We start from the raw sequence: 24,483 nt of genomic DNA, 5'->3' as shown, positions 1-24,483 counted from the left end.
CGGGCGGCGCTCCCCTTAGAGGCGAGGCGGAGGGGCGCCGGCTGCTATGGCGTTGCCGCCGCGGGGGGCCGGGCGGCTGCTGGTCGAGCGGGGCTGGTACCTGTCCGCCCGCGAGCAGCGAGAGGAGGAGGAGGAGGCGGATGAGGACGGAGAGTCCGCCCCGCTGCTGCCGCCGCCGCCGGGCAGCGTGCGTGTGAGGGGGCGGCTCGGCGGTGGGGAGGGGGAGCGCCCCGTGGGGGCTGCGGCCGTGGGGGCAGCCCGGCCCCGCTCCGTCCGGCGGCGGGGGGGCGGCCGACGTGGTATCACTTGGTTTTGCTTCGCTTTCCTACCCCCGGCGCTGTGCCTGCCAGCGCGGTGCCCGTGGCTTGGCGGCTCCCGGGCCGGGGGCTTGCGGAGGCGGCTGCCCCTTGTCTGTGCTTGGCTCTGAGGAGGAGTTCGGGGAGCGCGGCCCGGGCGGGGGAGGGAGGGAGGGAGACACGGGGACCTCGGGCTCAGAGATTGGGCCGATGGAGCCGGCTCGGAGGACGGGGCTGTGCGGGGCGGCTCCCGCCGCGGTACCCGGGGAGGGCTGCTCGGGGCAGCGCCGGGCCTGCGAAGCGATGGGTTGGTGGCTGAGCGCTTGGAAGCGCAGCTCGCTCTGCCCCTTGCCCTGCCCCCTGCTCCTGGGCCGAGCCCGCGGGGGTAGCCTGGTCTTAAGCATGAATCCCGCGCTGTCCTTGCGCTTTAGCATCACCATGCTCAGAGGTTCCAGGTGTCTTGAGACCTTTATGGGATAGCATCGCCTGATTATAAATCTGTGTGGGCTTAGAGTGAGAAAAGAGACTTTCTGACTTGGATTAGGGAAGGAGAAGTGCTCTCCCCCTCCGCTACATTTCCTCCTGTGAAGGACCAAAGCACCTCTCGCACTAACTGTACTTTGTTTTGCCCTTTTCACAGAATCCTCCAAATCGTGGCTCTTCCTTTGGTTTCTCAGTATTTAATTTAATGAACGCAATTATGGGAAGTGGGATACTTGGTTTATCCTATGCTATGGCCAACACAGGGATCATTGGGTTTAGGTAAGTTCTCATTTCTTACATACTTTTGTATTTAAACCCAGCTTTTAGTTTTAAATGTAACAGCACTTGATTACTAAGATTCCTGTGCAAAAACTGAGGAAGAAATAAAGAGCTCGTGCTTTTCAGTGTTGCTGAATGAGATCTTCCCTCCTTGGTTCAGTCATTCATATCTGGTGGAACATAACTGCTGCCCAGACATTGCATTAAATTGCCACATGGTGGCAATTTCTTGGCCATTGCACCTAATAGCAGCTTTGGAACATAAATATCAATCTGTCCCCTGTAGTTGGAGAAAAGGGCCTTCTGCAGCAGGATGGCTGTGTATCTGAAAAGTGTGAATCAGCTTATGCTTTGGTTTGAACCTCTAGTAACCTATGGATAATGGGCTAAAGTCACCAGAATTGCTACTCTTACCATTTTCTAAAGCATTAAATTTGCATCATTAGAAGACACACATTTGTGTGTGTGTGTACACACTGTCTTTGTAGTTCATATGTCAGGCCTTTATCCTGTGTAGTGTGTAACAGGCTTTGGTGAACAATGTTATCAGCAGCGGAACTTAGCAAGCTCTGGGAAGAACAGAGACCACATGAACCCCAGTCAGCCATAAAATGAGGAAATCTTGTCTCGTGGTGGTTTGCTTTTTGCTGAAGGAGCATTTCTAAAGGTACTGTACTGTAGAAGTGCTTAATTGTGAATGTTTTGTGTGTTTTAGTATCTTGCTGCTGATTGTTGCCAGCCTTGCTTCTTACTCGGTATTTCTTCTGCTCAGTATGTGCACCCAGACTGGTAAGTGAAAAGGATTTATCTAATGTGGTACCTGAAATACTTCCTCACCTATATCACAAAGACAACCCAGAACAGTTAACTAGAATTATCAGCATGTTAACACATAGCTGTGTTTGTTTGTGAGTCACTTCTGTTGAAGCACTTGACATTTTTAATGATTGCTATTTGCCCTTTTAAAATCCAATTCTGAATCTATCTAGGAAAAGTAAATGCCAAGCTGACTGGTTTCTAGACTTCCAGGTGTAGATCTTTCAAATTTCTTCTCTCCTCCTTCTGCCATTTCTCTAGGACAATTATTTTGGTGCTGACTGGACCACACTCCTGCAGTGTGTACTGTTGCTTTCAGCGAAGGCTTCAGAGCTATAAAATAGCAGACTTTCATTCGTCCACTTGTAATACAAGTTTTGTTTATGGTTTGAAACGGATACTTTTCAGGTTCTTCCATCATACTGGATGTTTATAATTCTCATGGCATTTCAAAGATGTGGGTTTTTACAGCATTTTTGATGCTGGTGAAAACTCACGTTGCAGTTCTTCGAAATCGTGCTGTTTGTGAATGTTCAAACTGTACATTCAAATATCTGCCATCTAACCTGATAGTATTTTAACTCCTGCTTGTTACTGAAACAGATGACTAGTTCCTTGTGCTCTTGTACACAAGCACTGCTTTATAGTGGGAAGTCTGTGTCTCCTTCAGTCACTTACTGTTTCCCTCTCTGTTCTCCTTTCTTTTCAAAGGTGGTGGGAGAAAGCTTCCATTTCTTTCCTTCTGGCTTTGTTTTCTATAGCTAGCTTTGGTCTCTCAGATGAATGCTTCCTGATTCTTCGTAGATCTGCTGTGCTTGTCCTCACTAGTTGAGTGATCTTCTTCATACGTTCTTAAAAAACGTTCTTCAGAGGTAGGGTTACTTTTTTGGTTGATACTGATTGCTGTTTGATGAGTTAAGACTAAATCTTTGATAATTTTTCTCTCCTCTTGGAGCATTGCTTGTTAGAAAGGAATCAGAACCTGAAATAAGTAGCTAGAAAGATACATAAGAAGCAAAAATGGGGGGAACTTGAGTTCATTTTGATGATCTTTGTTTACCTCTTAGCTGAGGCTGAAAAGGTCTGTGTTACTTAGGCACTAAGTGCTGTTATATTGTTGTCTGGGAAAATAATAATTTCAGAGATCCTTGCAAAAAAAAAATACTGGTGAGAGGGGGGAAAAAAAAGGATTTAAGCTTTCTGAAGTATGAAAAGTTGCGATGTTGTGAATTTGGAGACCTAATACACAAAACCAGTTCAACTCCTCAGTTATTTTCCAAAGGCAACATTCCACCCCAAGAAAGCGTTTTTTGAAATACACACACCTGAAAGCAAGGAGTATCACTGAAATGACAGGGTGAAGTATTTTTCTTGACTGAATCTTAGCACATTAGGTGATAACTAATTATTAACTCTAATATTGACAAATACTAGTAGCACCATAACTGTTTAGGTAAGTTTGCTGGATTCTGTGTTTTGATTGTTGTTTAAATTCTACTATAAAAACAAATGATACTTCTCTTAGTTTATAATTACTGTTATTTCTGTGAACTAACGAAATAATTAAATCTCAGGTAGCATTCTGAGTTTCTCCTTGAAACATTGCTTTAAAAAGAAAAGGGAATTATAAAGTTATGCCTTGACAAAGTAAAATCTGGCACATGTTTACTTCCAAAGTAGAAAATTCAATGTTTTCCTTTAAAACCCACATGCATTTGCAAACAATGTTACAGTATTAAGCTTAATCCATGGCAAGGAATTGCAAAGAAATTTCAGTAGTTTCTATTAAAAATAAAAAGAGCTGCTAGAATTGGAGAAGAAAATCCTTTGAAAGTATGTGTAAGCTCTTCATTCAGATATTTAAACCATAAAAGTAATCCTAGGATGGAGCTGGTCAATAAAATACCTTCTAAAAAGGAAGCTCTAATATTAATTCTGTTCTAAACAGAGACCAGGATTTATTAAACACAGGCATCTTAGTTGTAGTTTAAAAACAAAGAAGTGCCTTTGGTTTTTAAGTTATGTTGGTCTGGACTTTGACAAAAATTAAATTATTTTTACAGAGCAAAGGGCTTAGCAAAAAAAAAAAAATCCCAAAACCCCCACAAACAAACCCAAGTGTCAAGTGTTAAATTTGGAATAGTTTAGTCAATGTTTTCTCCTCAACTGAATTCAGTATGACTTAAGCTGGGTCGGGGTTTTGGCTGACAAAGGCTTAGCTTACTCTGTAAAGCAGAGGAATTGGGAATTTAGTGGGATGTGCTTTGAAGTTTGGTGGCTTCTTTTTCTTTCCATTTTATGAGCTAATCACGAGTGTTGCTTTGTACTACACTTAACCTGTTTCACTCTGCATTTAAATGGATAATTTCCATCTAGTGCTAATAGCATAAGCAAGTTTGGCTTGATTGGCTTGATTTCTGTTATCTTCACATCAGTTGTGGTTAATATTCTTGTTCCACGTGTTCCATATTGCTAAAGTAACATGATTAAGTATTAGGGCTTCCCAGTGTTCACAGGATTAAACTGATTACAGAAACAGAGTAACGATAGAAAATGTTCTAAAGCTTCATATTGTTGGCAATTCCTCATACATCTGTACTGTATATTTGTTCCTATGTGGTAAAAACAATTATATCCCAAAGATACTCAACATTTTACTGATTTTTTTTTTATGCCATTGGAGATGCCTTCTAAAATAATTTTTTTTTTGTTTTTTCCTTGTGATCAACAAATCTATAAATAGAAATCTAGAAAAACACAGTGTAAAATCTGATTCTTGTTTAATTACATCAGCACAAAACGTGTGTGAGTGTAACTGCAGATGTAAGAGATTAGCCCAGGTTTCTGCTGAGAGCTCACTCTGGCTCATTTAATTCTATCACTTCATTTATTTTGTCACAGCATATTGGTATCAGTAGTAGAGCAGAGAGTGAAGCATCACCCTTGAGAAAATCATATCAGACAATTAATGAAGGGGTTTTTTTTCTGTTTTGATATTTTTTTCCTTCCTCTGGAGCATTGGTCTGACTGTATGCAGAAGTTCAATGAAATAAAAAAAAACAACCCTAGGCTTGGGCAGTTGGCAGTCTGAGGCTCTGTCATCTGATCTCAGAACAGCCTGTCTCTCCCATGTTTTGTTTCATTTACTCCAGTGGGACTTCACTCAGGTGTGAAGGGCTGCCCCAGCAGCAATAATTGCAGGGCTTGGCCCTAAATTAAGATGTGACAGGAGTAGAAGCAGTATTGTACTGTGTAGAACCAAGGAAGGGAAAGCAAGTGTTCTGACAATAAAATGATGTGGTCTTAAGATTACTTTTACCCTTTGAGGCATTTACAACTGTGGACCATTTTATTATAAACCAAGAAAGTGAGTGGTGTTTCTCAGAAAACTTTCATCTTTTTGATACTGCTTGAGTTTCTAGTAACACAATACAGAGCAACAATGAAAGACTTTAATATAAGTTCCTTCTTTCTGAGGAGGGATTGGTTTAAGTTACCAGCAATATTAAAAGTGAGCTCCAGCTAAAACTCAACAAAAGCATACAGGAAACCACAGGCTTTTTTAATGTGATTATGTAAGTCAGGTGCAGGTAAGGGCAGGATTTTTGGTTAGTTTTTGCTTTGGTCTGGCTTGTTTTATTTTTAGTAATAGATTTCAGTCAAGGAAGGTGTTTACCTTCAGCTCTCTTGAAAATAAATAGTGCTGAGATGTTAAAAGCTGCTGAGATGGTGATCAGTGTTTATATTCATAGATAAGAATGGATCTCCTGTTATAGTCTTCATTTTAAAAAGTATCCTTTTAACAAATAAAATATGGGAATAGCTTGAATCTAATTGTTGAGGCTAACTTCAGAATTCTTCACCTATATTGTCAGTTGCAGATAGGAGAGGGCAATTTGCCACTGGAATGTTTTTATTCTTATTAAATATCACTTTAATATTAAATCAGGATTCTGGAAAGTCTGAATGTATAGCTGTATTATAGTCTGAGCATATAGCTGTATTTGTAGTAGTACAGGTGTATACAAAAGCTATTTTATAAATAGAAAATACTACCAAATACTCTCTTAATTCTGTCCTGAATTATGTTCATTTAAAACGGGGGGGAAAAGGCAAAGCTTTCAAGTGACTTTGAAGTTAGAAATATTTTAGCTTGTGTTTCCTTACTAACAGCTGTCACTTCTTACGAAGACCTTGGCCTGTTTGCATTTGGATCAACTGGAAAGGTGAGTATCTGTTTATTTTTAACTGTCTATTTTTCTTCTTGGTCTCAGGCTCTGACACGTAACTGTTCTTTGTGTAGTAAAAATATATAAATTAGATATAAATTAAATAGGTAGTGTAATTGCTGTCATTCTAATATACTGAAAAATCTGTTGTGTCCTGAAGCTTCATTTTGCTGTGGTTAGTGTGTCTGGTCTGTGGAAGCCCAAACTTTAGCTAACTTTGAAGTAGACATCCCTTAAATACAAGATTATGCCCTACTTTCCTCTCAGTGTGTTAGTTTTTAAGTTGTGTGCAGTAATATTTGCTGAGTGGCATTGTCAGCAATCCGTTTCAGGCTTGTAAGGGTGCCATTGTACCTCTGCTCTATGGGTGAGTGATTTACTGTTGGTGTTAATAGAGATCCCAGATAAGCGTTTGCCTTTCACAGAGCTTTCACAATGAGAACAAATAAGATGCCTTTAATGCATGTTAGTTTTTTTTCTTCTATTAGACTTTTCAGTTTATTGTTTCTTAATTGTTATTTTATCTCATGATTTAAAAAAAATCCACGAGCCAAGTAACCATTTCTGGTGTAAGAGTAATGGACGTGTAAGCCTTGCTGCCTTACTGATGTGTACCAAATCTGTTTTCCCCAGTAACAGGCAATGTTGTCCAGTACTACTGGTTGCACTGGAAATGCTGCTAGTGAATACTCCACATTTAATGTTAGGACTTGTACTGCGTTTCAGTTACATGATACTGAAAGCAGATTTTCCCTCACAGAAGTGTGATTTTAATCATTTACTGAAACAACATAATTTTTAAAAAAAATCAGTTCTGCATAACAGACTGGAGTCTGATTTCTTCTGTTTTAGTGTAACTGTGAATTAAACCTGATTTATTAGGTGTTTCTAAGACTTCCATTAGTGTTAATATGCAGATCTGAGTGTAGTCTGTGCAGATCAATATTTATTGATTAAAGTTAAGATGTCACGATCATCAAGAGATAATAAACCTTGATATTGGCAAGATATAAAAGATATTTTTACAGGAGCTGTTCTGTATGCATTAACTGTAATGCATTAGATACAGAACTCACAGAAAAGTAGAGCTTAATGAGAAATTAAAGTGTGACCTAGTCTGCCATTGCTCTGAAGCAAGGTTAAGGATATATAAATCAGATGCTTGTCTAATCTGTTATTTAAAAGCTTAAATGAAGGAGATTTTGCAGCTTCACTACATAGTCAACATCAGCAATTTTTAAAAATTATTATCCCTAATACAGTCTTTAATAATTTTCAATTTAATAATTTATGATAAAAATAATGTGGTCTTTCAATTTCAGTGTGCATGGAGAGCACTCCAGTATTTCTAGGTTAGGAAGCTGTTGTTTTGATAATTAAGTGAAGTTCATGAAGCTTTCCTGATGAACTGATGTTTTTGGGAACATTTATCTTTCTCTCTTGAAGTATCTTTGATATTTATACGTGTCTTAAACCTTGCCTGTAAATGAGAACACAGCAATCTGGCTGAGAACTTGACAGTGACAAGAAATCTAATTATCACCTATATTTTAGATAAAACATGGTTGGGACTACATTCCAAACCAAGACAGGCTGTTTCTGTGGGTGCCTCATGCTACCAATGGTATTATCTCAGGCTGTGTTTTCCCTATTTACAATCTAGTAACTCTGAAGTCATATATTTGAGGTCTGCTTAACGAATGTATGGCTTTAAACTGATCCTGTTGATTTTTAGACTTCCCTACTACACCATAACCATCCTGAACTCTAATCCTGTCCCTGAACTCTCCTCACCGTAGTAGGCACAGGCTTTTATTTATTTCTTTTTTTTCTTTAAAGTAGTACTTAAAGTAGAGCTTACTCTTCCCTCATTGCAGTCATTCAGTCATGATACAGAGAGGCTGCTGCAGGACCTTGCCTGCACTGGCATCTTAGGTTGACAGTAAACTGTTAGTAACTGCTCTTGCAGTGGAGCAGTTATTTGACCTTACGGTGATTTCCTGTCAAAACTATTTCTCTGAGATCTGTGACAGTGGACATTTCCTGGACTTTTTTTTTTTTTTTCCTCTGGTGACTGTTGAACTGACTTGGAAAATCTGATATGATTTTTTTTTTTTTCTAGCTGATAATTAAGAAAAAAAAAGGCAACTCTGCTTTCAGATTTTATTCAACAGTATGAGTTTGGTTTTCTTCTCATAACTGGGGATTAATTTTTTTCCAAGTTGACTTCATGGTAGATGAGTGTACTGTTCTAGAACTGAACTGCAAAGACAACACTGGGAAAACTTGACAATTTGAGGGGTTTTTTTTAAGTTGGAAGTTAATTCTTTAGATTCAGACAAAATTTATAATGGCCTGTGATAATGTCTACTTCTGTATCAGTCCAGTATGAATAATCATAGATGCTTAAAAAAGAGTGTTTTCTAGTTACAAGTTTTTAAAGAATAATGACATTCGTAACAGGTAGAAATATGTAGGCTTTAGGAGCGAGGAAGTAGCATGTATTGATCTCTGCTCTCTGATTATCTTTAAAGAGGTGAATGATTGTTTTCATTTAATGAAATTTCATTTCATTTTGCCTGATGTTAATTATAATGCACTTACATGTTTTCAGTGATTTTAAAACCTCATCTTCTGCAGAACAGGCTTCATTGTAAGGTCTGTTAATTTGTCGTTAAAGAAAAAGTCATATTTTTAGGGAGGTTTTCTTTTGCCTTAGTATTAATTTGTCATTGCTTTGGTTTCTATGTGTTAAACTCTTTACTAAAGAGAAGATGCCTTTTCTTTTCAGTACTCGTTATCGCTTCTACATCTGGTCTGTTTAAGATAATACATATGTGTTTTATGACTGCTATAGACATATGACTTTAGTTATCTTTGCCCTTTCTAAAGAAATAATTTTTTTTATAGGTCCTTGTTGCAACTACAATAATTATCCAGAATATTGGAGGTAAGAAACTTCATGTGCTCGATATTAACAGAGGGGAGTGTAACCTCTACAGTCTACAAAGCACCACAAACACAAAAGGCAGTAATTAAATGAAAGTGTTCTTAAGAGACTGATTAAACGGACAGAAAACTTGCAGCCTTATGTGATGATGTTAAGCAGAAGTGCTGAAGTTGTGGGGTAGATGGGGGCAGGACATGACTTAAGGGGTTGGATTGTGTGCCTGGCCCTGCATCGCAGGACCCAGAACACTTCGATTGTAGTAGCACTGCTAACTGGAAGGGGTTTAGGAAGCATAATTTCCTCTCTGCTGTTCTGTACTTTTGCGTCTGGTAGCTACACTTTATCATATCACATGGCTTTGTTTTTGTTGTTAAAACTTGCTTATGCATTTCAGTGATTTGGGTATCAACCAAATGTGTTTACTTAGTCATGAAGTTTCATATGTTCATAATCGATGGCAGCTTTTTTCCCCGTTGGTTCAATACCTTGGGATTTTCTGAGGGGTTGTTTAGTTTGCTGACTTTCATCATGTGGGCTGATTATGTTGTATGTTGGGCTATCCAGTTAGATTATTCTTTCTTTGTTTTCCTTGTATGATATGATAAAATAACACTGGCTGTCCTTGTATCAAACTAATCACCTAAGCATTTAAACTCTTACTTGGGCGTGTTCACTTACTTGACAGTTACCAAGTAGTAGCGCCCTTACAAATTATTTGTCTGAAAGTAAGCAGTGTTTAACAGAACAATTTTATTTTTTTTAAAATGCTTTGGATGCTCTGAGGGAATTATGTGAAAGCTCACTCCTCTCTGTCCCCCACCCCCAAGAAGATACACATACTCACATTCATTGACAGAAGGAAACAGCATTCCAGCATGGTGGTTCTTTCCTTTAGGATTTCCTGTCAAATCCAGACCATTTGTTGATTGCTGGCTTTTGTCACTAGGTAGAGAACTACAACAAGACCAAGAAACTGCTTCTAAGATAAAATTTTAATACTGTGTTACATTTAAAAGTCCAATAATAAAAGCTACCTAATCAAAAAGGCTCTAAGTTCCCAAGAGTTAATTTCAGGCAGAAGCAAACATATTAATTCCAAGGTTAAGGATTATTTATTCATACAGATTTTTAGAGGGAAAAAATTCTTAATTTCCTTTCCTGTTGGAGTGGACTTCTAAAACAGTACTAGAGAAGGAGGGATACATAGTACAGGTTCTCGAGACTCTGGGATTGTGTACAGGACTTTGTGGTCAGAGGAAATATATCTCTGATTTTTTTCCTTGTAGCAAGTCATAACCTCTGTGTAATTTCTAATAAAATTCAGCTCAGGAACTCTAGAGCCCCAAATACTGCATGATGGATTTTATCATGCTTTGCCTTCTGCAGTGGACTTTGCCAGCAAGTTGGGCCTGGTTTGCCAACCACTGGCTTTCCATTTCACCAGTTAAAAAAAATAGGTTTTTGCAAGTTGAAACACCTCTTTCAGGTATTTTTAGTGACCTTGTTTTGATCAAAGTGTTCAGAACTCTGGTTTTGGTTCTTCTGGTTCCAAGGACTGACTTTGCCTCCTCTGAGTCAGTAATACCAGCACATGCCCAGTCTATGAGGAAGGCTGATCTGTGGAAACATAGGTTGCAAGTTGGGCCTCCTTGGCACCTTCTCCCACACAGATGATGTATTGTGCTGTCACTGCAAGGAACTATCACAGCTTCTGGTTAGTATTTATATTTCTGTTTGGGAACAGGGCTTCCAGCTGTGTTATTTCTCTCCTTAACAACTGCCTTTGGCAGAGTCCTGTGATGCTGCAGTCCAAGTTAGCAGAGCAGTGCTTTGTCAGGAATCATCTATGAAGATGACTATGCTGCAGGCTAATGGGCTTTTAAAAATAGGGGGGATAAAGAGTTTCTTAGCTTCTGACTGAGCCCTGAGTCTTGAAGAAATGTATAGAAATAAAGTAAATGTTCTTGTCTTTCTGGCTTATCTACAGATTTTAAATGGGAGTCATGGAACTGTCTGGTGTAGTTTGTCCCAGATGGAAGCCGGGCTTGGAATTAAGTGTCAGGCTTATTGCCCTTTCCCCAGAGGGGGTTTTGGTAGGTGTTCCCCTCCTTGGTTTATTTATCTGTTTGAAAGAACCACCAGCACCATGTCTATTGTGGACATGCAGACTCTGTCAACATCTTCAATTTCAGTGTAAGGATAAAAATAAAACTTTTCTGTTGCCTCCATCATCAGACCTGGGTGTCACCTGGCATCTTATTTCAAAAGTGTCTGGAGACCATGAGATAATGAATGATGGTTTGTGAGTAAAATAAGCAACTTTACTGGGGTTATTGTCACTATCAGCATATAGTCTGGCTTTTTTTAAAGTTTGGTCCTATCACTTACACAAATAATTTAACCACGGGAGTGATTTACATTCATTTGTGGTGGAGGCAGCTTTTTCGTACTCAGTTTATATACTCATGCTTTTCAATTTGTCATCTTTGCTATTTTAAAAAGAAAACTTAAAGTGCAAATTTGACTTTGACATCCTAATTGAGTACACACACAGACTTGTGTAGGTACACGAGGAGATTTTTCTTCTGGCAGGATAGCCAAAGGAAAAAAAAGGAAAAAAGATTTTTAATACAGCTACAGGAAAGCACAAAATTGGCCAAATTTGGAATTTAAAAGGTTAAAAAAATGTCAAGTACATTGCTTGGAACTTTAATGTGCATTTTTAACATGAGTGCTCAGCTTTCCTGCAGATTTTGAATTACCTTTCGGAATACTTTGAGTTACATTAATCAAATACCAAAACCCATTTAAGGATTAACTATGGATGCATCAGGATAATGCGTTAACTTTGCAATATCAAATGTAAATTAAGGTCCATCTGAAATGCTGTGACATACAGACTTTGAGACACGTACAAATTCTTAGCTTATAATGACTAAACTTTGAGAATATTTGCCCAGTTTTCCTTGCTTCCATCAGTATGAATTTGTTCTTGCAATGAAGCTACTTGTTAGAGTGACCCCAAAGGGACGAATGGCATGGTCAGAGTTACTAATTTTTATATTGTTCGATTTGTCAGTATTTGGCCCAATCCAGCAGCCCTTTAAATAATTAGGGGTTAGTGACATGTGAACTGCCTTCATGTTGGAAGAGCCGGTTAGGGTGTCTGTGGGGTTACAAAGGGCACTAGAAAGGAAACTATCGAACTGCATGCTTTGTGGCTATCATTTTGTGCATCTCCTCCTTCTGAGCCAAGCCTTTCACCCCAGGTCTGTAAGTGAGGGGATCTTTCAGATACCTGTTTCTTGCTTGGCATGATGCAATTAGTTCTTGAAGGGTTTTGGCTCTTGTCAGGTGCCCTCTGGGATCAGAGGGGGCCCTTGGGACAGTTGCGTGCCTGGAAGCACACAAGGAGCGAAGGATGCTTCTATGGAAAATGCAGAGTTACACGGCTCTGCTGGCTCTTTATGTAATCCTTCCCAGGAGCAACTGGAGTTGGATGGAGTCCCCGTTATTGTTTTATTAGCGTTGTGCTTCTAGGAAGTGATGGATGAGGCACAGTGGGCCAAAGCCGTGGCTCTGTATCTTGCAGCCCTTCCCCCTCTCCTGCTAGGGAAGCCCTGTGAGCTTCCTTAGATGCAAAGACCAGAATTTCTCCTCCTGAAATTGTCCCTTCTGTAGATGTGACTTGAAAAGGAGGACAGTCCACAGCCATGTGTCCAAGAGAAAATCGGTAGGCCTATGAAGTTAGAGAAGGAATTATTTCAGCAAGGCTGGTGGAAAAATGGAGACAAACACAATAAAGTATTGCACAAGAGCAGCTCTCAGCCTCTTGCCAACACTAACAAATCTTCAGCATTGAGGTCTAGCAGGAAGCATGCGGAGAGTTTTACAGCATACTTCTCCGGGCTGCGGGCTGGTATCAGCTGAAGGTCACCGCTGCGGGGAGATCCGACCGGTCCCAGCGGGCCTGCTAGCCGTGATACGCACAAACATAAATTGAAACTGCTGAGAACATGAGTTTAATTATTTAGAATTTATTAGCAGCGGGATTAAGTGCAAGGGTAGAACCTGCAGTACAGCCACGGAGCATAGGTGGTCTGTGGGAGGATTTTTTTTTGCATCAGGCTGGGGTTTTTTTACCCCAGTTTCTCTTGACGGGCTGAGGTAGCCGGGAGCTCTGGTGCTGCGGCTCTCTGCCTGAGGAACCTGGCTGCTTGGCTCGTACCCAAGGCAGCACTGTGATCACTCCTTGGAACTAAGCTTTCCCGACAGCTATCTTAATTTTACAAAGAATTATTTGCTTTCTAGTATAAATACAGTTTAATTAAGTGTAATTTCTGTAACTGGTGCTTGCGGATTTTGTTTCAGTATTCTGCAATTAACATGTCCTCGAAGGTACATGTTTTTCTTCTCTGTAAGAATACGTAATGAGGGGGGAAAACAATATTCCTACCCCCGGAGCGGTGTTTTATCCTCGGCTCTGCCGCAACGCCGCAGGCAGTAAGGAGAAGTTCCAGGATTAGTTCTGAGGGGAGTAATCCAGTCCTTCAGCTGCGCTTTGCAGCCCGCGCACGCAGCCGCCGTGACGGCCAGCACAGCCAGCCCCGGCTCCGAACCTAACGCTCCCGAAAACACTTTTTAACGTTTGGACGGTTCTTCATTTTTATTTCCCCCCCCCCAAGCTGCCCGGAGTGAATGTTGAAGGCGTCACCGCGGGGTGACCAAGTCGGGGTGCCCTCAGTAGCGGTGGGAGCGCGGGCCCGGCCGTGCTCCCGCACTCCCACCTGCTGGCCGCGGCCGGGGCCGCCGCCCCAGGGAGCTGCTGCCGCTCGGGAGCCACCTCTGCCCTCTCCGGCTTTATTTCGGCTCCCCACCTCCTTTTTAAATTTCATTTTAGGTAAGGAGTGAGATTAACCTGAGGGATTTGCTCGGGGTGGGGGGGTGTACGTGTGGTCTCGGCGCGTCAGTACTCCTGAAAACCTGAAAACAGAACTACCTCATTTAGCGAGGTAATTGGGAGCTTTTGTTTAATTTAGTTTAAAAAAGGGTATTTTTCTCTCAATTGAAATGCAGCAAACTATTATTTTTTAAAATTTCTGCGTGAATGGGGGGTGGTGGGAATACCCATCCTCTTTCTGTCAGCAGAGTGCAAGTGTTCCACACATTTAGAAAAGAAATTGTGCGAGTCGTGGAAGAATAAACCACGTCTGGTTATGTGCTGAGACCTGCAGCATTAATACCTTAGGAAACCACTGAGCTTCCTTTAGGAACGGAAAATCTAATTCTGTTTTCAAACAAACCTGAATGTTTGTTTTCACAGTGCCGTTTGCTTTTGGCCTGAAAGCCTAATTATCCTTACTGATTCCAAGTGAGGATTTCCAGTGCAGAGCTTTAATTAAGGGCAGGTTTGTCAGCTCCTGTACTGATTTAACAATTGATGACCCATGCTCTTTTATTTTGGTATTGCAATGAATGTTTGGAAGGTTAGATACTGTAAAGAATAAATAACATACGTTTATGCTTTAAATAAAAACCCCAACAAAAATCCCAAACTGCAGTTATACTTCAGGGATGGCATATATGATAAACCGTGTAAAAACTTTTCAGTTTTATTAGCATAACTACAATTGAACTAACAATGTTTTACCAAACTAAACCTGCTGCCCATGTGTTCCCTAAGGACTTCCTTTTTTTCTTTTTTCTTTTTTTTTTTTTTAAAGCTTGCCACAGTTACATTCCAGAGTAATTCAGGTAGAAGGGGAGCAGAAATTCATCAGGATGAGTGTCTGTGATGTGAAGACTATCATAGAAATTGACAATCTATTTCTCTTCTCTGAATTTCTTCGTGTGAACAAGCATTCTATGTCTTTTCACACACTTTAAAAAAACACACCCAAGTGATTGCAACAACTTTTTTTTTGTTTTTAATGTTCCACTAAGAGGAGATAATAAAAACATTACATCAAGTAATCAGGAGACTCTTAAAATTTCAGTATTTGGGTATTCATTGAAAAATGAAAACAAAAGACCGTGCTCTTAAGGCTGTGTGGTGTGAGGGTCAAAATAGTTGATGGTTTTTTGTGGCATGCATGCATCATTCCTGATGTTTCCACAATGTGAGGAGCTCAGTGCAGTACTGAAGTACTTCCTTCCTATTTTGCTATTCCATTCTAACCCCTTGACAAGGAAAAATGGGAGCTTGCCCAAAATAATTTCTGGTTTCACTTTCATTCTTGAAATCTTTTCGTGCTTTCTCTTCTGACTTGGTCACACTGTTTGGATTAGGACAGATTGAGTTTTAAACAACCTCCATACCAGCGAAGGGAACCACAACCCAAAGCATTTTGTCATCAGCAGTTGGTACGAAAGATCCAGCTCGGTTGGTCTGGAATATGCAGTGACTGGTAGTGTTTATTCTGCTGTTTCTGTCTTCCAGCCTCTAATCTTTTCAGTATTGTGGGGAAAAAAATAGAGATCTTGTTAACTGAATTCTTTAGAGTGTGAGAGTTGGAAGTGTTTTCATTCAACCTAATTACCTGTAGGTGTTTGTGAGGAATCTGTCTTATCTGGTATTCCAGAAGCAAGTGTGTTGTCTACTTGTCTTGACTACCAAGTCAGCACCCCTCTTTTCTTAAGCAGGAGCTGAAGAGCCAGCCTGGCTGTGTTGATACCATCCATTTTTCTCCAGCTCCGTATCTTCTCCTGTGTGACAGGAGGGCAGCTTGGTTCCTCTTTTGCACAGTGATTAATAATGTAATAATCTTTCTTTAGAGCACTCTAATAGGATCAGCTACAGTGGTAATTAGGAAAAACCAACAAGTTACATTCAGTCCCTTTGGTTCAATGATTTGAAGGGATTTACCACCTGCCATTTTCTAAGGACAGGAATACCTTACATGTTTACATGTAAGTTTAATGTATGTATTCTCTTGTATCATTGCTGTGGACTTAAATTGTTTTGGATTTTTTTGTTTGGGTTTTTTTTTGGGGGGGGGGGGTAGGATAATAAGGAAAGCTCACATTTCTGAGAATCAGCAAGCCACTCATATTTATTGGGCTACCCAATAAGAGATTTTGGGGACTATTTAAAATAAAACCAAACATGAGCTTGGCTTCCCTTTTTTCCATCAACTAATGTTTTTTCAGGTAGGGGCACATGTGCTCAGTGTTAAACAATCTTGTAGCACAATGATGACATTCTGAATAATGTATGCTTGGTATGTATATTAATTACAAAGAGTCATATCTCATGGTGGCAGTACAGGTTATAATAATGAAAATGTAAAGCAAATGCCCTGTTTTATATTTTACAAACATTTTATTTTTTTGTCAGAGAGATAATACTGTAAGTTTTCAGAACATGGCAAAGTGATACATATTTTAAGAACATAATTTCTTGCTGCACTCAAGCCAGTGGTAAACCTATGGAGTAATAAAGTAGCAATATAATGGTGATTTCTGCTCAATACTTGTTTATGGCATTTCTGCCATGAGGCCTGTTGAGATGTTCAAACCTGCTTAGTTTTCCATAAAGTACTTCTTGGTGCATACCAAAGATGATTTAAATATGTGTGACTTTATGACCTAAAAATTAGAAAGCAGTTACATGAAGCTTGCTCACCAAGCTGTGGTAATTTTTGTATGTCATAAAAGTTGCCTTAAAAGTTAGCCATTAAAACTTTATTTTCAGAATGGCAGAGGAAGTCAGTACTTCAAAAGTGAAATAAATAAAGCACAAGGAATGCCTTTTGCTGTGTTCACTTGTGTCACAGCTTTGCCTTGTGACCGTGTGATCTCTTTCTTCCGTTCATTGTACATTGGATGCCAAGGATAGCTGATGTTTAATTTCTACAATATAACTTGTCATGTCTTTTGGGTGTCATGGGACTTAAGTAGAATTTCCTAATTGGAGCAGCAACACGTGCCTGTTTGTCTGTCGTACTCTATGCCCTTAGTTCCTGCTTGAGATAATTTTTTCAGGTTGCTGTGCCCCTTTGCAGGAGGCTTCACTGGTTTGAGTTCAGCTTTAAAAACCAACCAGTGTTCTGTACTCACATCATAGTGTGTTTGAGAGCTACACAGTGGTTAGTGTCTCTCACTACTTCCATGCTGAGTTGGGTGATTCTGTTCTGTGATTCTGAGTAAAGCTACAAGGAGCTGTTGCTTGTGAGGAGAATTACAACAAGCAAAGAAAAAGCAGGATTTGCCTTTTTAAACTCTGTTTAGCATGGGTGTCCTGCTCAGGTATATGTATGAGATTCATCAGCTTATCTAAGCACCAGAAATTAAAATTGTTTATTTTCTTAATTTTCTAGAACAGACAAGAAAATATAAACAGGGGAGGGGAACCCTACTATGTGAAAGATTGTTTCCCATGTGCCCAGAGAAAGGAAGAAAGATGCTTCCAAATGTTTAGCCTGTGCAAGTTTCATGGTGTGTGATTGGCTTCTTACTTAGGAGTGGAATTCAGTGAAACAGGACCCCTCTTTTAAAAACAAAGGCTAAGTGCCCAACAAAGGATAAGTGATCAAATGATTAGCCAGAGGCTAGTAGGAATGTAAGGAAAGAGTGACAGATTGCGTATTAGGAGGAAATCTGATCTGGAAATTAATTCAAAGCTTTCTGCAGCTGAGGCTGCAAAAGAACTAAGTTTAAAATCTTTCTGAAGGATGTGAATATATGAAAACTCTGACTTGCTTGAGTATAAAGTACTGTATAATACAAGAAAGAAGGTAAACGGGTAAAAAAAGTCGAATTATAACTGAGTCATTCTTCTTCCCCCTTTACACTTTTAAAAAATCTTCTGGGGCTTAAGGTGAGAAAAGCATCTGCCTTTAGCTTAGTGTGAGTAATAATTTGCTTCCAAATTCTGGTGATTTAGAAATATGCATTCTGTAAAGTTTTCTGTGGTTGAATCTGCATTCATTTATATGTAAATAGGAGAGTGAAATCAGAACTGCAGATTGATACCTCATCAGACACAGTCAACAGCTACGTGTCAACAGGGAAATACACTTGAATACTGGAAAAAAAACCCAGAGCTTTTAATTAAGAAGTGAATATTTCCTTATTTAGTGACCTACTGAGTGGTTTTAATTTAACCTTGCAGTAGGTAGATGTCACTTTGTATTAATAGAATTTGCTTTCATTATAGAGACCACATTACCTTTCTTCAAAATTTAAATGCTGTAGTACAGGAGTGTCTGAGTTCACACACTTTAGAGTTCAAAACCTTCCTTTAAAAAAACCCAAACCCACAAACTTACTCAGAAATCAGCTTATGGAGGTTTGCTCTCTTGCCTTTTTAAAATTTATGTTTTAATTTTAAAGCATTAATAAGCCACTGTAAAATTCTAATGAATTAATAAATACAGAACAGCAAAAACTGAATGCAACAGATGAATTTTTGTCAAGCTTTAAATGTAAATAAACTTTAGTCAGCAAGTTGCTAAGATTACTTCCCAAAGGATGGAAATGAGTCCCTTGCAGGCTTTGATAGTCGTTGAAGCTGTTTGTAAAGCTGGATTTTTCTGAGTAATTCTCTGCTGGCTTTTGATTCATATAAATACTTACTGCTTATGTAAAAGAAAAAAGTGACATGAACAGTATGTGAAGGTATCAGGTTAGTGTAATTTATAAAACCCTCTCAGTAATGCCTTTGAGGATTTTATGTAGTGAAAGAGAAGTGAGGCAGTGCAGTAGCTTTTGGATTTATATGTGTGCACACTGCTTGCTTCTGAGTAGAACTGTAGATGTGTAACTTCAAATCAACACTCCTAAAGAGTAACCAACAATTTCTCTTCTGATTTGCAGATCCTGTGTAGTTTTGCACTTCATGTTGTTGGGATCATCCTGGGGGTGGGTTTAGGATGAAAACCCTTTACCTCTGAGAGCCAAACCGTCCAGTATCTAAAAGCACCTTTCAAGTCCTGTTCTTGTCTTTGCATTTCTGTCATTTGTTAATTGAGCACAGCAGCAGCTGGACAACAGACAGCCTTTAAAAAAAACACACTAGTTTATTAACAGAAACAAGTCTTATTATTTACCCTCATCATTTACAATGTCTTACGAAGAGTTAAAAGGCAGGAGAAGTGCTGCATGCAGCCTTGTAGTCTGTCTCAAGCCTGTAGGTCCGTGTTCCCAGGTAAAAGGTCAGACCTGTATTTTATACTGTTTTGCCTTTTCATCCTTTGTATTGTGTTTTCCTTGTCATGGGACTGGCATCCTAACGGTCTCTTTGGAAGCATTCCCCAATGTCAGTACAATACTTGGGGGGTTGCAGCTATTCCTGAAGGAAGTATTGAAGAAAATAAGTTCTGATTCTGGTGCCATGGTGTCTAATACGTGGCTGAGATGCTTCAGTCGTAACGGCTCTGGTTAAGCTGTGTGAAGTGTTACAACCAGAGATACTGGTATTCCTCTACTAAATCTGTTCTGCTTCTGTTTGCAGCTATGTCATCTTATCTTTTAATTGTTAAGTCTGAACTTCCTGGCGCTGTTGCGGGGTTCTTAAGTGGAGACCAGAGTGGGTAAGGAAAAAAATGCATCATACTTTCTGTATTTGTCTTGAGGAAGAAAGTTCAGGACTACTGAAGCAGATGGGTACTGACACTTCCCTCTGATCTCACACACTAAAAAACCCTGTTATTTACAGGAGTTCTTGGAATATGAAATGTATTTGGCATGTGCAAGCCTTATGCAGAGCACACACACAGAGCGTCATTCTTTCCTCATAGCAATTTCCCATCAGACGCCCATAAAGTCAGTGGCAAAACTCCATCTACAGAAATCTCCCTTCTGTAAAAATTTAAAAGGGGAAGCGGGAGGGGGACAGGAGGGAGAGGAGGAGAAACATTTTTAACTGCTGTCATGTTATCACTTCACATATTTCAAAACCACAGTACAAAAACGGGCAGACATTTAAATTTAAATATTTTGTTGTCTTGCTCCAGTAATTGGACTTGTCTTGGGAAGAATGCCAGGTTTCCAGGCTTGGTTTGTAATTCCCTAACTTGGCTCCCAGTAAAGAAATGATTCTTTGCAATTGAGCTATAAAGCTGTATGTAAGGAGTGTCCCCATCGGATTTCTATCAGACCTGTCACAAGAAATCTCTGCCTGTGCTGAGACAAACACTGCAGCTTCAGCACTGAAATATCTTGGTCGAGTGGTTCCAGTGCTGCTGTCATTCATAAAAGATTATCTTAGATTGTGTTACAGCTTTCTTTCCAAACTGCTGTTTTCAGATGTCTTGAACTCAAAACTCTCTCTGGGTTGAAATGTGGTGAAATTATCTCAAGGCTGTGTGACGCCTGTGTTATCCCTGAATGTTGTGGGTGAATTTTAAGTTTGAAATTGTTTCTTTAGGAGGTACTTTAGGTAAGTTATAAATGACAAAATAAAAATTTTTCCATTTTATAATGAACATTTTTGGTGAGTGGTGGTAATCACAGACTGGTCTGGGTTGAAAGGGACCCCAAGGATCACAGAGCTCCAACCCCCCTGCCACAGGCAGGGACACCAACCTCCAGGCCTGGAGCTACACAAGGTTGCCCAGGGCCCCATCCAATCTGGCCTTGAACACCCCCAGGGACGGGGCATCCACCACCTCTCTGGGCAGCCCATTCCAGCCCCTCACCACTCTCTCTGTAAAAAACTTCCCCCTAAAATCTTGTGTTGTCTTTGTGCCTTCCTGGCCCTTGCAAGAGTATGTTTTTAGTAAGGGGCTTTTTAAAAGAAAAAATCTCAACAGCTTTGTCATTTTCAGTCTGTTAATGTATCTCTTCCAGCTGTGATAGTCATCATTTTTCATTTGGGTGCTATCACCTTCTCCTTTAACTCTTAACTTCACTCTTTGTACACTCTGGTGTTGAGCCTGCCACAGTATCTCCTGCATGTGCATTCCAGTCTGTCTTCAAATTTAGCATATAACATCATTTGCTCTTATATTTGTCAGGTCTGTTTATGCAAAGTGACTTTTCCCAACAAAAATACACTTTTAAACAAGCAGTAGATAAAAACTCATGCTAGGTAGAATCTGGAGGTCCTGCATGCTGCACAAAGGTTTGTTCTGCCTAAAAAAGTAGGCAATATAAACAACTTTATTAAGGTGTCTATTTGTTTTATCTATTGGCTTATTTGTTTTATTATTTAGGTTGAATATTAGGAAAAAAAATCTTCAATATGAGCGTGGTGGATCACTGAAACAGCCTCTCCAGGGAGGTAGTGGAGGCCCCATCCCTGGAGATACTCAAGGTCAGGCTTGATGGGGCTCAGACTGACCTGATCTTGTGATGTCCCTGCTCACTGCAGAGGGCTGAGCTAGATGACCATTAAAGGTCCCTCCCAGCTTAATGCATTCTATGATTGTCAGCTTTGTTTACCAAGGTCCTAGTCCAGATCTTCTGGATATGAACACCAGTGAACACATGGACAGGTTGCAGTGGGTTGAGCTGGTTATTGCAAACCACCTGAGCTGTTGTGATATTCAGTGTGCTGACAGCACTGCCACCACCCATAGCTCTTCCTTAGCTGGAATTGCAGTCTGAGATGAGAATGAAGTTCAACTTTGCATTCAGAAACATCTGAAATTGTCCATAGGAATACTAACCACAGCTCAAATATGATTATCAGCCTGGCTCTCATCTGGTTTCTGTCTACAGTACTGGGAGTTCTTCCATTGATAAACATTTATCTGACACAGTTTGACTCCTCTGTTCTTTGCCCAAGCAAGTGCTTTAAATGCAGTACTGAAGCAGCATCCCTGGTGCATGCACACAGCTGACCACCTCTCTATGCCCACATCTATTTTTCATATATTTTGCCCTGTTTGCTGAGGCAGATCATATTTTTTTGTGGGCATTTCTTTGCATGTGTTGAGAAGTTTTTTTATTAGAGTTTTTAAATTGCAAGAGGTTGTCAAACAAAAATGGGCAATTAAATATCACGTGTTCTGGCTCTGCAGAGTTGTTACAGCATCTGATAGGCTTTCATTTGGGTGCAGAATTTATCTTTAACTATAGTTCAAATGTATCAAAAGTGTCAGTTCAACTATCTGTGATAATATTTTATATGCATAAACACTCCCAAGCCACGTACTTGGGAAAGCTGTTTTGTGCTCTGAATTATTTTTATAGATAAAGGTTAGCAGGTGTTGCATGTGTTTGAAAGGCTCAGAGCCAGTGTGCAATACATCTTCATGTCTTCATTAAAAACCAAAGCTGTACAATATGAACACTTTTTAATTGGGGGTTGCTTCAGTCTGTCTGCATAACAAGAATTCCACATCGTTTTAATGACATGGACATAGTTTCAAATGAGGATTGTGTTTAAAAAGTTGTAATTTGTGAGCCCTCTGTTAACATTTAATGACCCTGTCAGGAGGATATGATTGATGCAATTAAGTTGTCTTGCTTGTGTGTTATATAATTGATACGGACTGAGAGTAAGATCCTAATTTAGAACATATGAATCGCTTGTCCCTTTGCATTCAGGAATGAAATTAAAGCGATTTATAAATGTCTGCTTTTAGTTAAAAGATGGGGGATGGAGGAGGAACATCTGCATGCCGAAGCATTTTCAGTAGAGTCAAGGATTTATATTCTGTATTTCATATTTGGAAATCTCTTACTGTATAGGATTAAACTTGCAGATCAAACTTAATTTTAAAGGCAATATCAAAACACTTGTTTTGCCTTTAGAAAATATGTGTATTTCTACAACAGCACAGTGAGGGGAAAAATGGGCATGTGTTTTGATAACCAGTAAATGGTTCTCTATTAAATTTTTTGACATCTTTTTAAATAAAAGAATTGATACTCCAAAATTAAGTGGGTTACAAAATAGTTTTTTCTCCTTCCCATCACCTGATTGCAGTTTGGGTCCATTGTTTCCTTGCCTGGATGCAGGGAAGTTTTTTCACGTACCAGAAAGTAACCAACACTTTTTTCTGTCCTGCTGAGCTTGTGAGCTACAATGGCAACCAAGGATTTGCTGCATGCTTCAATTTGGGGTCCCACGTAGACACATGATGTAGCATTCATTGTACTTTTGCCTGCTCCTGCAATACTGTTCCTCCTAATCTGAATATCCAGCATACTGGAAAGAACAGAGTTTAGAAATATGGGAGTGCTAAATGATAACAATGGGAAGAATACTGCATCAGGGAGCTGACCTTGGAGAAGTCACTTGTTCAATATAGCAGCAGCAGACCAGGCTACTAATATATATATTTTTTTAATAATGATGTATTTTGAATAGTTTTTAGCATAAACATTGATTCCCAAGGGTTATTTTGATTTTTGATACAATGAAGATACCCTCAGCTTCCTTTGTTTGCTTATGTTGTTGTTGTTTTTTTTCAAACAAATGACACAAGTGGTTGTCCATGATGTATGACAGTAGTTAATATATGTATATGGTAATTTTTCTTTGACACAAGAGTTACGTTACTTTCCTTATGATAACTCGAGGTGCTGCCTGTTTATTAGGTGCTAACCATATCCTGGACTAAATAAACTTGAAGGTCAAAAGCCAAGGTGTTTATAGGTAGTAAAGTCGAGGCTGATGTGCAAGATGTTTATCAGTACAGGATATGGTTATTACCAGGTTAGGGGGAGCCACCCTCAAGATGTTTCTGTTTCTTAACTACTTGTACATCTGTACTTTTGTCAATTTGGACATGATTTTGATACTTGGGATGGATTTTAAATACCTTAAGACTTCATATGCCTTTACAAGGCTTTTTTTTTATATCTAAAGTTATACGTATAAACATATTGGCAGAGTTTTGTTAGCATAATTTCCATCCCTTCTGTCCTTGAGTTTTTGTGTGGATGTATGCAAGAAGTGAGTGCCAAGTTAAAGCTAAGAAAGTCCTCTTTATTGCTGGTTTTTTTCTTATTACCCCTGGACAGAAAATGTAACTTTAAATTAACTGAAAGGTGATTTACTTTGGTTTCTTCTACTATTTGAATGCTGTGATGATGGGTGTAATGAAACTTGGGCAGAAGGGGAAGTTGGTGTATTTAGAAAACAACTGAATTTCCAAACAGATAGGTTGGGTAGCTTAGCTTTGTTTCACACCTCTTGGGAGTTGGTAAGGAATGTAGGAGTGGTAAACTGGTAGGGAAGTTCAGCATTAAGTGGGAACGAATGTTGCTGTTTCTTCCAGTTCTGTACATAAGCAGCTCCAATTCGCAATGCTATAGAAGTACTTCTGTTGGAAAACTATAGAGTGTTAAATGCCCCTGCCCTCTGATTATTGCTTTGAGTAAAGGCAGGGATTTGCATATTGTGCTGCTGAAAAATAACTTCACACACCAGACCCCTGACCCACGCAGATACTCCGTGCTGCTTCGTTATGGGATGGTGCTCTGCTTCCTCCTTATCTGGAAGGATGTCTATTTTATATCACAGTACAGAAACTAG

General features: G+C 39.6%; 1 protein-coding gene across 1 annotated transcript in view; it reads left to right on the top strand.

The window, feature by feature from the left end:
* Positions 1 to 46: 46 nt before the first annotated feature.
* Positions 47 to 24,483, top strand: part of SLC38A6 (solute carrier family 38 member 6) — a gene marked incomplete at its 5' end in the record, with an annotated part of 38,727 nt that continues 14,290 nt past the window's right edge. The window contains 6 exons of the mRNA XM_084270419.1: positions 47 to 193; positions 937 to 1,058; positions 1,774 to 1,847; positions 6,048 to 6,100; positions 9,014 to 9,053; positions 19,507 to 19,585. Coding sequence (XP_084126545.1) covers positions 47 to 193; positions 937 to 1,058; positions 1,774 to 1,847; positions 6,048 to 6,100; positions 9,014 to 9,053; positions 19,507 to 19,585 — 515 coding nt within the window. The remainder of the gene's footprint in view (positions 194 to 936; positions 1,059 to 1,773; positions 1,848 to 6,047; positions 6,101 to 9,013; positions 9,054 to 19,506; positions 19,586 to 24,483) is intronic.

The sequence above is a fragment of the Gallinula chloropus genome, assembly GCF_964237585.1.
Source record: "Gallinula chloropus genome assembly, chromosome: 14".
NCBI lineage: Eukaryota > Metazoa > Chordata > Aves > Gruiformes > Rallidae > Gallinula > Gallinula chloropus.
Note: the sequence above shows the minus strand (reverse complement) of the source record. Positions and strands in the feature narration are given on the sequence as shown.